This window comes from Penicillium pulvis (genome assembly GCF_028828015.1).
Source record: "Penicillium pulvis strain IBT 33274 chromosome Unknown contig_12_segment0_segment0, whole genome shotgun sequence".
Lineage (NCBI taxonomy): Eukaryota > Fungi > Ascomycota > Eurotiomycetes > Eurotiales > Aspergillaceae > Penicillium > Penicillium pulvis.
This window is the reverse complement of record NW_026643072.1, coordinates 3,015,514-3,033,686: the sequence shown is the minus strand read 5'-3', so window position 1 is coordinate 3,033,686 and position 18,173 is coordinate 3,015,514. Positions and strand designations below refer to the sequence as shown.

At 47.8% G+C, this 18,173-nt stretch overlaps 9 protein-coding genes across 9 annotated transcripts; 4 read left to right on the top strand and 5 right to left on the bottom strand.

Annotated features, from left to right (window-relative positions):
* Positions 1–2,643: 2,643 nt before the first annotated feature.
* N7503_002349 (fungal specific transcription factor domain-containing protein) lies at positions 2,644–3,866 on the bottom strand (the record flags this gene model as incomplete). The annotated part of the gene is made up of 3 exons (XM_057061896.1): positions 2,644–2,906; positions 2,975–3,431; positions 3,483–3,866. The coding sequence occupies 3 exons, from the start codon at positions 3,864–3,866 to the stop codon at positions 2,644–2,646; spliced, it is 1,104 nt and encodes a 367-aa protein (XP_056925858.1).
* Positions 3,867–4,750: 884 nt separating this feature from the next.
* Positions 4,751–5,074, bottom strand: N7503_002348 (uncharacterized protein; the record flags this gene model as incomplete). The annotated part of the gene is made up of 1 exon (XM_057061895.1): positions 4,751–5,074. The coding sequence occupies one exon, from the start codon at positions 5,072–5,074 to the stop codon at positions 4,751–4,753; it is 324 nt and encodes a 107-aa protein (XP_056925857.1).
* A 292-nt stretch (positions 5,075–5,366) lies between these two features.
* Positions 5,367–5,798, top strand: N7503_002347 (uncharacterized protein; the record flags this gene model as incomplete). The annotated part of the gene is made up of 1 exon (XM_057061894.1): positions 5,367–5,798. The coding sequence occupies one exon, from the start codon at positions 5,367–5,369 to the stop codon at positions 5,796–5,798; it is 432 nt and encodes a 143-aa protein (XP_056925856.1).
* A 34-nt stretch (positions 5,799–5,832) lies between these two features.
* On the top strand, positions 5,833–6,753 carry N7503_002346 (FluC/FEX family fluoride channel; the record flags this gene model as incomplete). The annotated part of the gene is made up of 1 exon (XM_057061893.1): positions 5,833–6,753. One exon carries the CDS (start codon positions 5,833–5,835, stop codon positions 6,751–6,753), a length of 921 nt encoding a protein of 306 aa, XP_056925855.1.
* Positions 6,754–7,186: 433 nt separating this feature from the next.
* Positions 7,187–9,032, bottom strand: N7503_002345 (uncharacterized protein; the record flags this gene model as incomplete). Its single annotated transcript, XM_057061892.1, has 3 exons — positions 7,187–8,297; positions 8,355–8,479; positions 8,544–9,032. 3 exons carry the CDS (start codon positions 9,030–9,032, stop codon positions 7,187–7,189), a joined length of 1,725 nt encoding a protein of 574 aa, XP_056925854.1.
* A 1,100-nt stretch (positions 9,033–10,132) lies between these two features.
* On the bottom strand, positions 10,133–11,809 carry N7503_002344 (uncharacterized protein; the record flags this gene model as incomplete). The annotated part of the gene is made up of 5 exons (XM_057061891.1): positions 10,133–10,268; positions 10,326–10,953; positions 11,009–11,333; positions 11,389–11,428; positions 11,484–11,809. 5 exons carry the CDS (start codon positions 11,807–11,809, stop codon positions 10,133–10,135), a joined length of 1,455 nt encoding a protein of 484 aa, XP_056925853.1.
* A 535-nt stretch (positions 11,810–12,344) lies between these two features.
* N7503_002343 (uncharacterized protein) lies at positions 12,345–13,641 on the bottom strand (the record flags this gene model as incomplete). Its single annotated transcript, XM_057061890.1, has 5 exons — positions 12,345–12,724; positions 12,772–12,836; positions 12,893–13,010; positions 13,072–13,438; positions 13,489–13,641. The coding sequence occupies 5 exons, from the start codon at positions 13,639–13,641 to the stop codon at positions 12,345–12,347; spliced, it is 1,083 nt and encodes a 360-aa protein (XP_056925852.1).
* Positions 13,642–14,580: 939 nt separating this feature from the next.
* Positions 14,581–15,958, top strand: N7503_002342 (uncharacterized protein; the record flags this gene model as incomplete). The annotated part of the gene is made up of 3 exons (XM_057061889.1): positions 14,581–15,062; positions 15,131–15,579; positions 15,645–15,958. The coding sequence occupies 3 exons, from the start codon at positions 14,581–14,583 to the stop codon at positions 15,956–15,958; spliced, it is 1,245 nt and encodes a 414-aa protein (XP_056925851.1).
* A 1,121-nt stretch (positions 15,959–17,079) lies between these two features.
* On the top strand, positions 17,080–18,138 carry fbp1 (fructose 1,6-bisphosphate 1-phosphatase; the record flags this gene model as incomplete). Its single annotated transcript, XM_057061888.1, has 1 exon — positions 17,080–18,138. The coding sequence occupies one exon, from the start codon at positions 17,080–17,082 to the stop codon at positions 18,136–18,138; it is 1,059 nt and encodes a 352-aa protein (XP_056925850.1).
* Between the last annotated feature and the right edge of the window lie 35 nt (positions 18,139–18,173).

The following is an 18,173-nucleotide window of genomic DNA, read 5'->3' as shown; positions in this document are numbered from 1 at the left end:
TCGATTCATCAGGAAAAACGAGGTAGATGGGAAGGAGACAGTGTGACATACACCTACGGTATGACAAGGCCGAAGTTGAAGGACGGCAGTTCAATAAAGAGAAGATTACTGTTGACAGGACGAATTAGTCACTGTTTTCAAAAAACACTTGTTTTGCAGAATTTTCACGGAGGAAAAAAATTTCAGAAAGGCATGAATGGTATTAAAAAGATGTTGTCTGCATGGCAAACGCCGATAAGACTCGTCATCTAAAGGGTTCATCATAGAATATGGGGTAGAGCAAAAAAAAAAAAGAAACACAGAACAAGTAATCGCATACCTTTTGGGTTTCTACGAGATTGATGATGAATTCGGTCAAGACAAGACACTGAACGAGTCGATTAGCAACCCGTCACAAAGTCATGTGTGAGTCGATGAGATTCATGAGACATGTCTCAGTGGGCGAGGTTTTCTAGGCCTGCCGCAAAAAGGGCGTATCCGTCATACAGTTCGGAGCCCAGTGCCATTTCATCTTCGGACGTGAGGGATGTTGGGTGTTCACGGGTCGGAAGCTTACATCTGTCTTTATTCCAGTTAGCATATGATTCAGAAGCAAAGTTCGAAAAATAAATGCAAGAGATATTAAAAGTTCAGTCAAGCCTTGGTTGTCGTCAGAGGCCCGGGGGCCTTGGACGGTAATTTCCAGTCTTAAATGCGTTCATCATAAAAAGGGGAGAAGAGTGTATTGGGGGAGCAAAAAAAGTCGCTTACCATTTGGAAAACAAAAGAGGCATTTATATCCTGCTGAGATTGATCATTCGATTAGTCCTAAGAGGGCAAAGTTAGCTCTCTGTAAATCTCGACAACCAGTAGTGACAACAATCAAGACGAGCGCGAAAAGCTCAGACTGACGTGCAATAACAGAAGTTTCATTCCCCGAAGGGGTCAAAGACTCTAGTTTGAAAATGGTTATAGTTATCATCATAAAGATGATGCTCGTGTTGGGGCAGAAAATTTTAACCGAGACAATCGCTTACCATAAATTGAGTTCCTGCAAGACAAGCTCGCGTCAGTGAGTCGTGTGATGTATCATCTTCATTGAAGAATGAGATTCAAGTTGCAGTCCAAGCAAAAGGCATTTTATTGCAATGGAAGGTGCACTGATGGAAGAAAGGAAGAGTGTGAAAACACAAATCGAAGTTTTTTTAAGCTAACCGGGATGGCCGCCCTAAACCACTTTGGGACGGTTAGACCGCCCCGGATCCACCTGAACTACGACTCCGCAAAGGGACTAGTGTGAATAGCCTGGTGCCTCAGGCATATGTAGTCTTTTTCTGCAAATATCAGCTTCCGGTCTTGAGATGATTCAAGTACAACCCTTGATAATGAGAGGACTGACTCACGATTAGAACAATTATTAGAATCCATTGAGTCTTCTTATGGACAAAGTCGGGCTAACTAATGCATGGCCTGATACGCAGGACCTTGTACCAAATTGACCACAATCAGTACGGCCGAAAGGGATGCTACCTGTTAATGCACCCCAAAGGTCACAAGTCACTAAACTCGGCCCGAGTCAGATCATAGGGCCGTCTGGTATATACATGAAAATCCGGTAGATCCTGCCTTCGGGTATTGCGGAAAATGCGGCAAGGAGCTTCCACGAGATCACCGAAACAAACCAATAATGACTTAGTCAATCCTTCCCTTCTGAATAATTTCTTGGTGTTGAGCCTCCATTATATACATGAGACTCTTGTGGTAACTTCTGAGGCGCATTGATTATGAGCTCTGTTTACCTATACGTTCCATCGCGCACAGCGCGAGGAGGCTTAACAGCCACAGAGCTAATATATGCTCGAATGCCATTTTACCACGGACGACACGACAATCTCACAAGTAAAATACATCCAGCTTCCATCCGTCTTTATTGAAAGACTTTACTGACATGTAGCTTTTGTTGCAGACCCTGGCGAGCTTCCAGATGCTTGCGTTGTTTGCGGCGATATTCTTGGTGACAATTCCTGTTATCGACAGCTTCCATGCTCTCATATCTTTCACCAGCCCTGCATCGATACCTGGCTCCGCACACAGGATGCCAGTTGTCCAATCTGCCGCCGCAAATTCTATTATCTACGAATGCCAAAATTAATACGTGTTGTCAGCCCTTTGACAGGTAGCCCAACATCATCACCGAAGAAGTCACACCTAAAGCTAGTGGTATCATGGCTAGGGAGAAAAATAGCCAAGGGGAAGAATGATTCTTGATTTCGAAGTTTGTCAGAACATGAATTGCTTTCCCTGAAACACCATAGTAGTCTCTTATCGTGACCAAGCAGTTACATCAACAAGAGCTTCCAAGAGGCAGAGTTGTCAGGCAGTTTGCTCCAGATAGATTTAAAAGGTTAAATGGCACACTTCCACGGTTGTGTGATATCTGTGGACCGCATTTCGCGATGTTATAGCCGCCGGGTCCGCGCCTCCCGTGGTATCCGGATCATCCGGGCAATCCTCAATGTCCTTTCATTCTTATTACCTGACATACCTTTGTAATAATGGGAGTTACAAACTGAAGCTATATTTGGAAGTTGGAGTGCAATTGGTGACTGGATACTTGTATCATACTGAAACGTTTCATTGCTCATAATCCATAAACACCTACTACTAATTTAGGTTAGTCGTTGGAAGGGGAATATCACTTGACTGAAAGTGAGGGTAATCCAGAAATCGAATAGACCATTCCATGGCACTGGAAATCTCGCTTGGCCAGTCATTGAGATTGGACGGATCAGCCGATATTTGCGGGGACGGGAAAATGGTAGGCGACACAAGGTCAGCATTGGTCTCGGTCGACAGAGGTCCGTTCTTCGGAGCATAGTTGGTAGATAGAAGTTGAGAGGCAGGGACTAGGTTTGACGAGCCGATTGCTACTGCAGAGGATATGTAAGTAAAGCACGTTTGAGATGGACTAATTCAATTATTGAGTTGTAAATACCTTCTTCTGTTGATCGACGCATCTGAGAAAGACCTTGCAATATATCTGCGGCCTTTCTGGCCGCAGCGGAGTTCGAGCTGAGAGCTTCAAACACTTTCAGACAAGTCCCGGCGTCTTCACGCAGGCTTTGTGAAGAAGCCTTGCTATGCGTGGGACTGTTACTGTTATAGAAGCTTTCTGCGACGAATAAGATAGAGCTTGCACAGATGAGACATGATATCATCTGCCACCATGGGAAGTCGTGAACCAAACTCCGCTCATCTACGACGTTGTGAAGTAGGTGAGCTGTTTCTTGAGCTTCGTGAACACAGATTGACTCTGCCTGGGATATACGCTCTTTATCCCGAATGAGCAAGTTCATGAAGGACTGGTTGTTCATCTGCAGAAGTGGTAGACAGAGAAACGGTCGGTGAATTAGCGCACGAAGATGATGGAACTTCACCGCAAGCATGTTACGCTGTAATGTAATTCAGTATTTGCAAGGCACAAGGGCTTTGTAATTACTAACCTGGCGTTTGAATGACATGGACTTTTCAAAAGTGTGGCCCATGTCGAAGCGCAAATGCCGTGGTAAGCTCACTTTCCATTCAAGTAAGCGTTGGTCCAGACTAGATGCACTATGAAGCATATGATCTGGAGATAGATCAATTTGGGATGGCCGGTATAGCATTCGAATGACTTGTCCGACAATATGCGAGAATCGTATCACCTCCACAAAATAGCCCATCATCTGGCTATGGGCCACAGGGCCGACCTGGCTGTCTTCGGATTGGCCAGAAGGAAGGAATGGAGACTGATCACTCAAAGAAGGCAATTCCACCTGAAAATCAACTTCATGGATAGCCATGGGCCGTCCAAGCTGAAGGGCAAGTAATCGGTCCAAGACATACATGGAGTACCATGTGCGTCGCCAATGTGGACGGTCTGCCGTACTATGGGATGATTCCACGTGAAGACCAATGCTTTGTCCCATTCGTATCGCAAAGCCTAATATGTTCCAGCAACTGCCAAAGTATTAGTATCGGCCATAAAGTAATACTACGGGCAGGACACGCACCGGTCCGTGTGGCAGACTGCAAGAAGGAAGAAGCACTGAACTAGTAAGACCCAGACACTCATGAGAGAGCAATCTGCGCTCAGCTCTCCAGAAAAGTAAACGCCTTGATCATGGTATCGAAAGTGGTTCTGATTCCCCGAGTCCTTGCCATGGGGGAACGATGTGTAATATGATCCTATAGCAAATATGAAACCTAGAAGATTGTTAGAACGATATGCTGCGTATTATGCATTCTGGCCGGATCATACTGAAGAGCGCGAGCCATGGCCGAAATTCCGGTTTATTGATATCTCCAGCTTGAAATCTTTGGAAGGCTTCTAGCAAAACTGACTTGGAGATGAACGGATATGCAACATGAATGGTTGAAAGGTAGACATCCAGGAATTGTTCGGCCTCAGATGGCGACGGAAAAAGCACCGGATGCTTAAATAGTGTCAAACTCTCTGGGCTATGAGTTTGACTATAATTCTGGGCCGCCTCTCCAGTTGGTTCTGCCGGTCCTTGTACACATTGACGAATACTATGTATGAAGTGGATGTCACTCGCTTTTCCGACATACGTAGGAGAACGCGCTACCGGCGAGTCATGCGTTGGATGAGTTGCCACGGTATCTTGTGGACGCTGTTGCGCCTGGTGCGGGATATGACGTCGTATCTCCCCCAAACTGGCATCGAGCGCAGATTGATGCGCCCCATCTAAATTGGACCGGAGCCCTTGAATTAATGATTCATATGAATCAACAGCCCTGGATAGGCCTGAAACTCCTCCCCTTGTGGGTGTATCCGCTGCAAGTAACAGGGAATGATGCTGAGTTCCGTCCGTATCGGCTGGGCCAATTTGAGAACCACGCCGTCTTCTCTTCGACCAGGTGCAGGTGAAGCTATATCCTTCACACCTGGAGCATACAGGTTGTCTTCCATCACACTGCATTCAATCGAATTAGCGATGGGAACACTCGATATAGTGAGAGGGGTACCGGCTCGGACCTTGGCTTTGAGATCACGGCATTTATCGCAAGCAATGCCCACACGCTGACGTTTCATTGTAAATAAGCAAGAAAAATCATTCGAATGCCAATGCCAAGACTATGCACTTTCCCGTGAGATTTGGCTTATTGTTGTGAAGCCTAAGTGGGAAGAAACCGGGTGAGGCGGATCGGGCGGCTTATGTTATGATGACGGTATGGATCCGGCCCAGCGCGAAAGCTTAACCGGCCCGCCCGAATCGTGTCTTTCACATAGCAAAACCCTTAATTTATTGAGAATGTCGCTCCAAAGTGATCTTCACGCTATTTTTGAACCCTTTACCTATTCATGTCGCTACGCTTGAAGATCGATGGCCTCAATTCCGCCACCCGATGAACATCATGATGATTCTGGCTCTACTCAACTGTCTAGTCCTACGTCCAATTCATCAGGTTCCCAATCTCTAGGGCCTCAGAGCAACTTGGACGAAATTATTGCACCGCCTCCTATCTCCGAATCCTCAGAAAAACCAGAAAGACAGCGCGAGTCTCTCGAAAATCGTCGTTCGAAAGATGAACGTGAATTTCTTCCGCTGCCCCAGGAAACAGAACCCGCACAGGTGTACACACAAAATGGCAGATTACCAGTTGCACCACAGCCATCTAAGAAGCGAGTGTTCCGGGAATTTTTACGAATGGCCTGCATTGTCGGCTACCTCATATTTTTCTCAATTGCTGGCACTATCCTACGACTAGCTATTGAATGTCTGACATTCTACCCTGGCACCCCCCGTCAACACTAGTGTCCTCTGGGCCAATGTAGGAGGGAGCTTCATCATGGGATTTCTGAGCCAAGACCAAGAGCTCTTCCGTGTCGACGACTCACACACTGCAGAAGTAGCAACGAAGCACAAAAAGACTATCCCCCTATACATTGGCCTGACAACCGGTTTCTGCGGCAGTCTCACCTCTTTCTCTACGTTCATTCGTGACGTGTTCCTCGCTCTTTCCAACGACCTGACCGTACCCCTTGGATCTTACTCCGATGTTTCGCTGTTTGCCTCAGCCCCGGTCGGAGCTAGTGCCCCCAATGGAGGTTTCAGCTTTATGGCCATAGTCGCGGTGCTGTTCGTCGAGATTGGGTTGTCGATTGTCAGTCTCTTTCTAGGGGCTCATCTTGCAATTGGTATATCTGCTTGGATGCCCAATGTCTCACAGCGCTGGGTGCGCAAATTTCTGGATCCCTCTGTGTTCATACTAGCTGTTTTATCGTGGGTAGCTGTGATTTGTCTTGCAGCGTTACTACCCCGAGGCTTAGGCAGAGTCACTCTTTGGAGTACGGATATGTGGAGAGGCCCAGTTATATTTGCTTTGGTCTTTGCCCCACTTGGTACCTTGGTTCGGTTCTTTGTGTCCTTGCAACTAAACAGCCGTATCGCGGCATTTCCACTGGGGACATTCGTTGCTAATCTAGGTGGTACAATGGTGCTGGGAATGGTGTACTCGCTACAACATGCTTCATCCAGTGGAGCAAGCTTTGTTGGTTGTCAAGTACTGCAGGGCATCATGGATGGGTTCTGTGGGTGTCTGACAACTGTGAGTACATGGGTTTTGGAATTATGCGGGCTTCGCAAGAGACACGCGTACTTTTATGGGACTGTGAGCGTTGTGGTCGCATTATGTGCACTTGTTATAGAGATTGGAAGCTTGAAGTGGACTACAGGACTTGATTCGCCCTCATGTTTCAGAAATATTTAGAGTTAATCAAGAATACTAGAAGGCAAGAACCACAGAAACAAAAACATAAACGATATTTGGCAGATGCGCCAGTCTTCGGGTCAAGACTACAATATCGAGACTACTGACCCACGGACGGGGCCAAGAACATACATTCAATTGTCTTCCAAGGTTGTATTTAATTTGACGATTGGGGCCTCTTTTCCACTCCACTGCCCAGATATGTATACTCAAATCAAGTACAGGTGCTAGGTGCATATGTAGAAGATGAGTATCATTAAGCATGGTGCTATAATCTCCATGTCTTCGCTTCCGAGGAGGTCTCTCTTTGTAGGTTTCAAGGTTCAAGTCTGGTCAAATAGGAAATCAAAGATGGAATTGAAGGGGAATCAAAAATATTATATGTCACAAAGCTTCGTTTATATCCCAGAATAATATATGTCCATTATGTTTATTAGGTGGAGCGCTCATCAGGTAGACGAACGACATTGTCACCAGCCTCCAAAGTAGTAGATGAGCCAGACGAGCCAATAGAAGCCCGATGATCACGGATAAACTTCGGCCATGTGTTTGTGAGAACAAGGTATTTAATACTTGACTCGGCCTCGTCAAAAACAGAGGCATCAAACTCTGCAGGAATTTCACCCCAATAATGAACGAGGTTCTTAATCTCATGTATCGAGTCATTGTTTCCCTTATCAGAGTCACCCGTGAAAGGCGTCACAGGCGAATCAATATTAAATGTTTCTCTGAAGGGAGTGGCGGGCTCAGGAACCTCGCGCTCGCCGTACAGAAGGGCAGTGGGTTTCTCGAAGATCTGTTCCGGCTTCTTCAAGACTTGGAAGCCAAGATTCACGGGGAATTCGGCGTGACTGGGGCTGATATACTCGGCGTATAGGTGCAAGGCACGGTTGAAATGCTCACGCATAAGCTCTTGGATTTTCTCATCGCGAGGAGCGGTCTTGTCCTTGAGAGCCACGGGCAGCGAGCTCTTCCATTCGGCGACAGCAGTGAGGAACGCGATGTTCTCTCCGGAGAATTCGCGGAGAGCAGAAAACTCCTGGAGAGGGGCGGGATTGCGATCGAGAACATACTCGAGGGCACCCATTGTCAGGATACTTTCGTTGGAAGCGTCGGATCGCACGGAGTCTTTCGTGGACTTCCAGCCAGACAGGATGGATTCGACCATGGTGGGACCGGAGCCGAGAGACTTGACTTCGCCGCCAATCCCGTTGCGTGCCTCCCATTGTGCGATCGCGTCGAGTGTCTCCTGACGAAGGGATTGGCGGTGCATAACCTCCCAGCAGGGAAGGAATATGGTAAAGACTTCCATGATAATGATAGAAAGACAGATCCACTGAGGGGGAAGCCAGACCGCGCTGACGGAGGCCATAGCATCGACGTAGGTACCACAGAGCCACAGTGGAGTTGCGGGAAGACCAGCGATGGCACAAGCGATAGTTTGAGTTCGCCAGCCCTGGGTATCGTTGATACCACGGGCTTTCCAGAGAATGCAAGGAGCGACGATCCAGCACCAGAAGACTTGCGATAGAACACCGGGCCACCTGTTTCCGTGTTAGCGGTATATTGTGAACGTGTATTGGCTTTGGTAGTATTCTTACCATTCCCAGCCTCTGCCCTGGGCCGACTTAACTTCCATGGGGGTACCGTGAACCTCAGTGCCAGGTATACCCCATGTGCTATGGAATCTGCGAGAGATAAGGTACATTAAGACAGTAAGGAAGATCTATAAATCTGCTAGTTAGCTCATACAATTGGCAAGCAATGCAATTGAGTAGTTTCCAACAAACCTGGGTGCACATTGCAACACCAACAACGATGAGACTCTTTGTGGAATAATCAAGACGTTGAAAGCGACCAATTAAACCCGCCTTACGCTTTGTGCCAGGCTGCACAGAGAGACGATTGCAAGGATAGGCGTATTTCTTCTGAAGCTTTGCGATATGAAGGAAACGACCGTTGGACGCATAGAAAAGAGATATTCCGATAGGCAACCAGGTACCCATGATCCAGTACATGGCATCTCCCGGCATGAGCGTGCCTATCATAACCCCCCATTGGACCGACCAGAAATAAATATGAAGAAAGAAAATGGCAGAGAGTGTGAGGCCTAAACCTCGGATTCGAACTGTGGGTGAGTCGCGATGTTTGATCAAGTAGGCGACACCCAAGGCGACGAAGAGTGTCCACACACAACCCCAGCAGGCCCACCAGATGGCCACTGGAGTTAAGGTGACCACGTCCTTTGACTGAGCGGTAACCCCCAATTCAGATCCCATGATGAATTGGCTGCTTTGTTTTGCAGCAAAATTGACGAGAGCTCGAAGGAGAGTAAAAAGTTGGAGAGCGCTGCTGAGGCCTCGGGGCCCGGCTGCACACCGAGACTTTGTATCATTTCAAAATTGCGTGTTGGACTTAGTCTTTGATGCTCCCCTGTAGATCGAAGTGGATAGGATTTAGGTTGTGAGAGGATTTGAGTGGGTGGAACGTTTCGGCCCCATCGTGGAACTGGCCGGACCGCTCGAGGAATCGAAACCCTCGATCGGGGAGGCCTTGTTCCTGATAGGTCTGGCTCCAGGATTGAGCTAGCTTTTGGTGTGCATCGATCAGCAGTACTATTGATTCACTATTACGAAAACGAGAACAAGATTGGTGTCTTCATAATGCCCCACTTGGACTCATCTCTGATTTTATCTTGGCTTCACTTTAGGCACGATCAACTGGATCAAAGATACGACAACTAGATATGTGATGTGATATTACGGTTAATGCGATATGTATGTGCCATGCTTGCATTAGGTATAGTGTGCATAGGTGATGGGCCATGCAACAGGGAGGATTAAATCCTCAGTTTCTGTCCAATCAAGAGCACGTATTCTATTAGAAATACTCTACCATGGAACCTTGTAGGCACACGATGTGTAAATCAACTTGTCTCGAATCCCAGCTCATGGTGGAGCCATTTGGAGCTCATAGTGGGGGAGTTTTCCCATCGGGGATAGTTGCCTGAGTGGAGGAAGTGCCCGGATTCCAGGTTATGTACGCTTGGCTTTACCCGCAACATCCTTGTCGAAATGTTCAATAGTTCCATTCCTCCATTAGTCTAAATTAGTACCACAGCCTCGTTCTGCACCTGTAGTTCTCTTTGATGGGAACTTTCCGAAAACTTGTTATGAACTCATATCAGGGGTAATTTTGATTTCTCCCCGAGATCGAACGAGATCGCGATGAACGTGCAGAAGCATGTCTCGGGTCCCGAAGATCCCGAAACTTTGCCTAGCAAATCCCGATGCTTTAAATGTTTCGATTGGCTTACTCATGAGGCCTATTTGGAATCGTGCCAAAATCATAACAAGTACCTGCCAGGTACCCCATGGTGTCAAGCACGAGTCAGTTTCCGCTCCCGTATCCAGAAATGATGAAGCACCATCAACATAAGCAACATGCATACGTCAAGTGCGATCGTCCAGTTGTACCCGATGAGATATCGAGGAGCATCCACAGTCTTCCAAACACTATAACGCAAAGAATTGTCAGCCAGAGTTTTCTTTGAAAGCTCATTTTCACCTTACAAGAGAGGAATCCAAGCTCCGAACGTATTCCCAATCGTGTTCATAGCACTGATCACCAGTGCACGTTCTTCGGCGCTATGGGCGCAGATTTCATTGGCCCATGCATAGATAATCGCCGCAATCCCGTCTGCCGTGCCGGACAAGAAAAAAGCAAAGAACTTTAATCCGTCGGGGATATTCCAAATCGCAAGTACAACACATGCAAAGATGTTCAACACCGCGGTAATCGCGATCAAGCTGGCCTTCGCGTCATAGATGTCTGATAAGACGGCGCAGATCACCGAGGCAATAATTGTGACAGCCGGTGAGACGGTTGTGATTGTGTCAATTTTCCCCACAGAATAGCCTTCAGCTTTAAGCCATAGGGAAAGACCGCTATTTGAGGATACCCCATCGGCCTGACTGAAAAAGAAGGCAAAGGCGACTAGCACCCATATTCGCCAGCCTTTGAGAATCTTAATGATCCCTGGCCAGGTGAAAGGTTGACGGGCTTCTCGGTTTTCAGATTTCATACGCTCCTGTGCCAGTATGATCTCGTCTGAAGTCAAAAATCGGGAATTGCACTTATCGGGAGTACTGGGTAGGAGACAAAGACCGAGGAGGGCAATTGGAACCGTGCATGCGAAACCTAGTGAGTCAGTATGCTTTTTGTTTCTCTTCCTCCTTGCTGGCAATCGGCTTACAGATGATATACAGCCATCTCCAGCCCTCTAATCCGAATCGACCGTTCAGACTGTCATAAGCTCCGGCTTGAATATACCCAGAGCTCATACTGCCAACTTGACTGGCAATGAAGAAGATGGCTCCTCGACGAGACAATTCCGACCGCTTATACCAACATCCCAAATACCACTGTACCGCAGGGAAAAAGAAGCCCCCGAGAGCACCCACAAAGAAGCGCAGCGCATACAATTGGGTTATAGTGCTGACCTTATACTGCACAAGGGTGAAAACACCCCACAGCAGATCAGCTGCAGGTAAGAAGTAGTTGACTGGACAGCGAGTCATCTATCAAAAGTCAGAATCACAATTAAGCCGCGAGTTCAATATTGCTATAACGCACCAAAAGAGTCAACGGAATTTGCATAACGATAAATCCAACGCTACAAAAAGGTTAGCAAAAAGCTCTCCTCGCGACCAAGCATGAGAACCCCATACTAATACACCGTATTCAGATAGTTTAACTGATTTCCATACAGCTTGAGATCCTCCTTCATGCCGCTCACATACGCGGTGCTAGTGGCCGACGAATCCAAAACCTTCGCCCAGTATGCCAAAAACACAAACACGATGATCAGTCCATCTAGTTTGAGGATCAAACGTCGCTCCGCCGGTGTGTCTGTGGGCGCGAACCATTCATACCATTTCTGGCGGCGAGCTGGTTTCGAGCCTGGGCTTTGTTCCGGAGTCTCTTTCGAGAGCTCAATGTCTGGGCTCTCTGTCGTATCAAGGACCTGGGGAGACTTTTCCGTCGAGAAGGACATGATTTGGAATGTACCCTGTTATTTCGCCGATATGTCTTTTCACATCGTGGGGATTAGAGTACATTGAATACTTTTTGTTTAGTCAAGTCAGAGCACGCCATCTGTTGGAAAGATAGCGCATGCTTAGACTGGCGCGGACTTTGCCGATGATCCTATCAAAAAGCTGTCAAGGGTCGCTAAGGACCCCGCCGATTCGCGGTCTACTGACCCGCGTTCAATTGCCGATGCCGGGGTTGTTGACACGGGATCACACAGCTCTTTGGGGAAAGACACTTATAAACCACTTACAACTGTCTTGGGCACTGTCTTGGGCACGATCGCTCGATTCTCGAGTTACTATTCCGCGACACTAACTTGCATGAATACAAAATCTGCTCAGAATTCCCTGCAATCATTCAAAAGCAAAAAAAAAAAAAAAAAAAAAAAAAAAAAAGAATAATGAAAATGAAAAAGAAAAAGAAACAGAACCAGAAACAGAAACAGAAAATAAACCCCATATTAACCCCAGTTACCCATTTTAAAGCTCATCCTTTCCCTAGACCTTGTCGCCAAATACCTCATAACTAACAGAAATTTCATCAGTCCTCTCAATCCGAGCAGGGCTTCGAAGAATCACTTCATCGCTATCATGCGTCCTGGTAGGCTGGATGACAGTCTGCTGATCAAAGTTCTTTGACTCCATGATCGAAGTGTCAAACCCATATTTGGAAATCTGGCCATAGTGCCTACTGCTGGTCTTTTGACCAGCACTGCCATACATCGGCAGTTTATAAGAGTTGTCGCCGGAGGAGCTATCTTTGCCATCCTTTCCGTATCTAACACGGATATAGAGAGGGCGGAGAACAGGGATTGTGGAGCACATTATCGTAACGCAGCTCTCGGTGGCGGACCAGATGAGCATTGGGACAGTGTCATCTAGGTTTGTCAGCTTATGTAGCAGTGTATGGGGTTTGAAAACGTACAGATGTACTCGGACGCGTCTAAGCCTGATAGCGCGACAGTTCGGACGATACCACATATTCCGGCACTAGCAGAAGATATATGTTAGATGCGGACCAGAAATTAAAGGACTGTTCGACTTACAATATTCCAAGACTGAGACCGACGGCGACAGTGATTTTCTCCTTTCTTTTCATGTTCAGATCCCAGACCACGAACCAGGGGAGAATAGCAAAGGAGAAATCGGCGGCGACGAACCAAGCTGAATCGTATTTGTGGTCAGCGATTGTATGTCTGATGGAACAAGGTCAATAGACACTCACATCCGACAGTGTAGCCGACATTGGAAAAGTTAAGCCAGCATGTTCCTGGGGTAGATGGGTCCCAAGACTTTTTGACAGGCACACACTGAACGATGACAGCGATGCTTGCAAATAGTGTGAGAACCGTCGTAATGACAAGGCAGCCCCAGATAACCCAAATATGAATCTTGTTTCGCACGATGCGAAGAAGGAAAGTTCCCACGGCTGCTTTGCCGACGCCAATGACCATGAGACCAGCCACCTGGCTGAAGAGCTCATACTTGACAGCAGTGTAATAGATTGTTGCATCACCGACAGTGGCGTACAATTGTCCCAGGCCGTAGTAAGTGCCGATGGTGACGAAGATCGTGTAAAGAAGGTGCAGAACCTGCAGCATGTCAGCAACTAGCGCAGAAATCTCGGTCATCGTTTACTTACCAGAGCAAAACAGACCAAATAGTCATCAATTCCAATGGAGTTCAGGATTTGCTTTCGCGTGTAGAGTCGCAGGCCCACAAAGAATGTAAAGATAACGGCTTCTAACCACAGAACCGCATTGGTCATTGGCCCTAGGCCTCCGTATACACCCATAATGAAAATGGGCAGAAGATAGTTCAAAAGATGTATAAAAGAACGGTCATTTAGTTAAGACAGAAAACAGAAAATCACCAAGACAGCGTAGACGCAACCTGGGATTTATCAAATCCAACATTAGTATGCACATGTAGAAAATATGATCTATAGAATGAGCGACATCGACATTCCTCCTGACAATCCCTGCTCTACAAAAGTACGCCGCCTTGTGTTTTAGAAATGGAGCATTTAGCGGCGCGGACAACGGGCCGGGAACAACAGTACCATGACAGGTGCGCTAAAGCCCACTAAACGTGTGTCCGAGGTCCTCCCACGAGTCAACAACGCCCGACCCTACGCCACAGCCCCACATGCAGCGCGCCCACGACTTGACAGCTAAATTAACTTTCTACACGTCGAATTGAGCTTGGAGAAAAACGGCTCACTTCCAACCGAGCCTGTTAGTGCTCAACCCCTCTTGGATCCATCGGTCTAGACTCAAAGATGGTTTCGTGAAAAGGAGCGTATACTGGAATCGGTAAGGCAATGTAAATCCTCCTTTGGATCCTTTTCGTATCCTTGGCGATGATGGAGGATCGGCTTGGAAGATTGCCATCTTTCCTTGACGAGGAAAGAAGGTGAAACGGCCGGTCCAAACCTTCCAAGCTTTTCTGATGATGGCTCAGGGGCGTTGGGGCTTGCGATAGTGCTCGGGACGTTAGTGGCGACTAATTGCGTCGATGAGCCATTGACAGTCTGTACACGCCCTTATCGGGAAGTCAACTAGTCTTTAGCGTTTACCTCAGTGAGAAGGTGGGACCAACGGCCCCAGGTCAATACCCCAGTAACCCGTGGTCAATGCATCGGTGGTGGTCTTATATACCCGCAGACCATATCCCCACCTCTTCTGCTAAGCAGAGAACAATCAACCCTTTGAGTTAAACCGCCCAATTCATCATGGTCTCTCTAAATGAAGTAGTTATTGCCGTTCTCGATGGAATTCAACCCGACGCATTTGGCGGTAATGAAGTTGAGCGCCTGAAAGTCCGTGCTGCTGCACGTCGACTCCTGGCCAGAGTGGAGACTCCTTACGAACGTGCATGGGGGTTCTGTTTCGAACACCCTGCTGTGTTCGCCGCCCTGCAGACATGTATCGATCTGGGGCTTTGGAAGTCCTGGACTGCCATTGGAGGAGGGGAGAAATCGATCGATGAGCTGGTTGATTTGACGAAGCCCACTATCGACACGAACCTACTCCGTAAGTCTCTCACCCTCAATCTGTCTGAGACATGGCTCACGTGGAATACAGGTCGATTCTTCCGCTTATTGGCAGCTTTCAATGTGGTTGAAGAGACCGGGGTAGATAGATTCAAGCCGACTCCGTTCTCATTAGCTATTGGTGATGAAAGTACCAAGGTCCGAGCTTCACTTGAAGCAGCGTGGGTATCCCAGCTAAGAATCACCCATACAACACGACAAAAGTACTGACTTTTATCTGCTTGATTAGCACACATCACTACATCGCTTCTGGTCGCAACCTACCTGGCTACCTCGCCAAAACCTTCTATAAGGAGCCGACCGACGTCAATGTAAACAACTACTCAGACTCCGATCCAGACGGCCTCAATTTCTTCGGACGGTTGCAGGCTAGTCCTGCGTACTTCGAAGCTTTCACAGGGCACATGGAAGCATGGACAACATGGAAGACCCCCTGGACCAAGGTCTACGATACCAGCCGACTGCTTGAGGGAGCTAATTTGGACAACGGCGCTCCATTCGTGGTTGATGTTGGAGGAAACACGGGTATCGACATTACCCATGTTCTCGCCGCGCATCCAGATCTTCCAGCGGGAGCCCTCGTTCTACAAGATCTTCCCGAAATCATTGCCAAAGCTACCGTGGATAAAAGGATCACGGCAATGGTTCATGACTTTTTCTTACCGCAGCCTGTCAAAGGTGAGACCGCCTCTTCCCCTTGCTTCTCAATATGCCAAAATGCCTTGCTGATACCCGAGACATAGGAAGCCGTGCATACTTCATGCATGCGGTTCTTCACGATTGGCCTGATGAGAAGGCTAAGCAGTTGCTTGGTAATACCCGTGATGCAATGGTGAAAGGTTACTCAAAGCTCTTCATTTATGACATCGTTCTTCCGCCGAAGGGGGCAAGTATTAGTCAAACGACTATGGATGTGCAGATGCTGGCGTTGCTCTCGGCTGCTGAGCGAACGGAAGCTGATTGGAAGAGGCTTTTGGCTGAGTCTGGTTTCAAGACTTGCAAGTTTTGGCCTGATCCTCAACAGTATGAGATGATCATTGAAGCGGAGGTGGAGTAAGTCCTGTTATGCCTGGAAGGGCCCTGTGGTTTTCTTAATATGAGGATACGAAATTTTTTAGACAAAGATAATCTTCCTAATTTTCAATGGGTTTATTTAGTCTAGCTGAGAAAGTTAAAAATAGATACGTGCCTGAGAGACCCATTGAAGTTGCCGGTAGAAGATCATAGATCGGAGAAGCTGCCGCAACTAAAATTCGAGGTCAATTGATTTCATTGCGCTATGATCTACAGTAGAAATTGGCTACAGATGATCTACTGGTGCTTCTGAAGTCCTCATTGGGGAAGATAACACCAGAGGATCTAATAGGCAGAAATATTGGATCATCCCCGAACATACATGTCGAGCTTTTTGTCTTTCCGAGCTATATACCTCTCACCAGGTGACCCTTTAGGCCCACAGGAATATGCTATTGTTTTTGATCGGCAGCTTTCCCATCTCCTTAAAATTGGACAGACTTTTCACGTCCAGCTGACCCCATAGTGGACTAGGCGGAGGAATAGGAGGGACATAATTCTTCCGGGTACGGGGAGTTATCCCGATAGCCCGAGACTCGGCATCAGGAAAGGATCGGAGGGATCTAGGCTAATCTGGACCCGCGGGAACTCCAAGCTCTCCAGGGTCAATTGACTATTGCTATCCCAATTACTAAATAGACCAAATAGTTTATAATAGACAGGGAAAGTGAAACGAGGCAATTATTCTCTACCTATTAGCTATGATCTTATAGATTCCTGGATCCTTATTTGCGGGCATTCTCGGCCCACAAGGAGAAAACCGGAGCGGTCAAGGTCACGCGGGGAAGAATGACGAAAACGCAGGATCTCGGGAGGTGAAGTCACTCCCCCGCGGCAACTTGGTTCGCGACTACTTAGACCGGTTTGCGTCCGACTTTCTTGACGTTGAACGCTCCACTTTACTTCGATTCACCTGCCTTGCTGAGATTATTGCCACCAATAATCAGCCTTTTGGAATTTCTTAAATTGAACCCTTCCTCGTTCAATTAACTCCCATACTTAAAAACTTACTACTACTTATCCGCCCCTCACTACCCCTCGAATCCAACCCAACCACCCTATACTCTTTTACACCTTCAATTCCTCACATAAAAATTAATCATTATGACGAGCTCTGGAAGCGCACCCCCTGTTGGTCAGGAGAACATTAACACCGATATTGTCACTCTCTCCCGGTTCCTGACCGAGGAACAAACCAAATACCCCGACGCCTCGGGTGACTTCACTCTGCTGTGCCACGCACTCCAATTCTCCTTCAAGTCGATCGCCTACTACATCCGTCGTGCCTCCCTGATCAACTTGACCGGTCTCGCCGGTTCCTCCAACATTACCGGTGACGACCAGAAGAAGCTTGACGTCATCGGCAATGACATCTTCATATCCGCCATGCGCGGCTCTGGAAAGTGCCGAATCCTAGTCTCAGAAGAAGAGGAGGAGCTCATCAAGTTCGACGAGTACCCCGATGCCCGTTACGCCGTCGTGTGTGACCCCATTGACGGTTCCTCCAACCTGGACGCCGGTGTCTCGGTCGGTACCATCTTCGGTATCTTCCAGCTGCCCGAAGAGCTCATGGGCGCCGGTAAGGAAGTCGGTCCCGAGGCTCTCCTGCACCCCGGTACCAGCCTCGTTGCTTCCGGTTTCACCATGTACGGTGCCTCCGCACAGCTCGTTATCACCATGCGCGGTGGTGGCGTTAACGGCTTCACTTTGGAGAACTCGCTGGGCGAGTTCATCCTTACTCACCCCAACATGCGTCTCCCTGAATCCCGTGCCATTTACTCTGTGAACGAGGGTAACTCCATGTACTGGGATGAGTGGTGCAATCAGTACTTCCACTCCCTCAAGTTCCCCGAGGATGGCAAGCCTTACAGCGCCCGTTACATTGGTTCCATGGTGGCGGATGCTTACCGGACTTTGCTGTACGGTGGTATCTTCGCTTACCCTGCTGACTCGAAGAGCCCCAAGGGTAAGCTGCGTATTCTGTACGAGTGTGCACCCATGGCTATGGTTTTCGAGAACGCTGGCGGTCTTGCTGTGAACTCCCGCATGGAGCGCTTGATGGATGTTGTTCCCGAGCACATTCACGACAAGAGTGGTGTCTTCCTTGGATCTAAAAATGAGGTTCAGAAGGTCATTGACATGTACAACAAGCACAAGAAATAAGCGGATCACCCACCCTTCTCTGTTCAGCTTTTGAT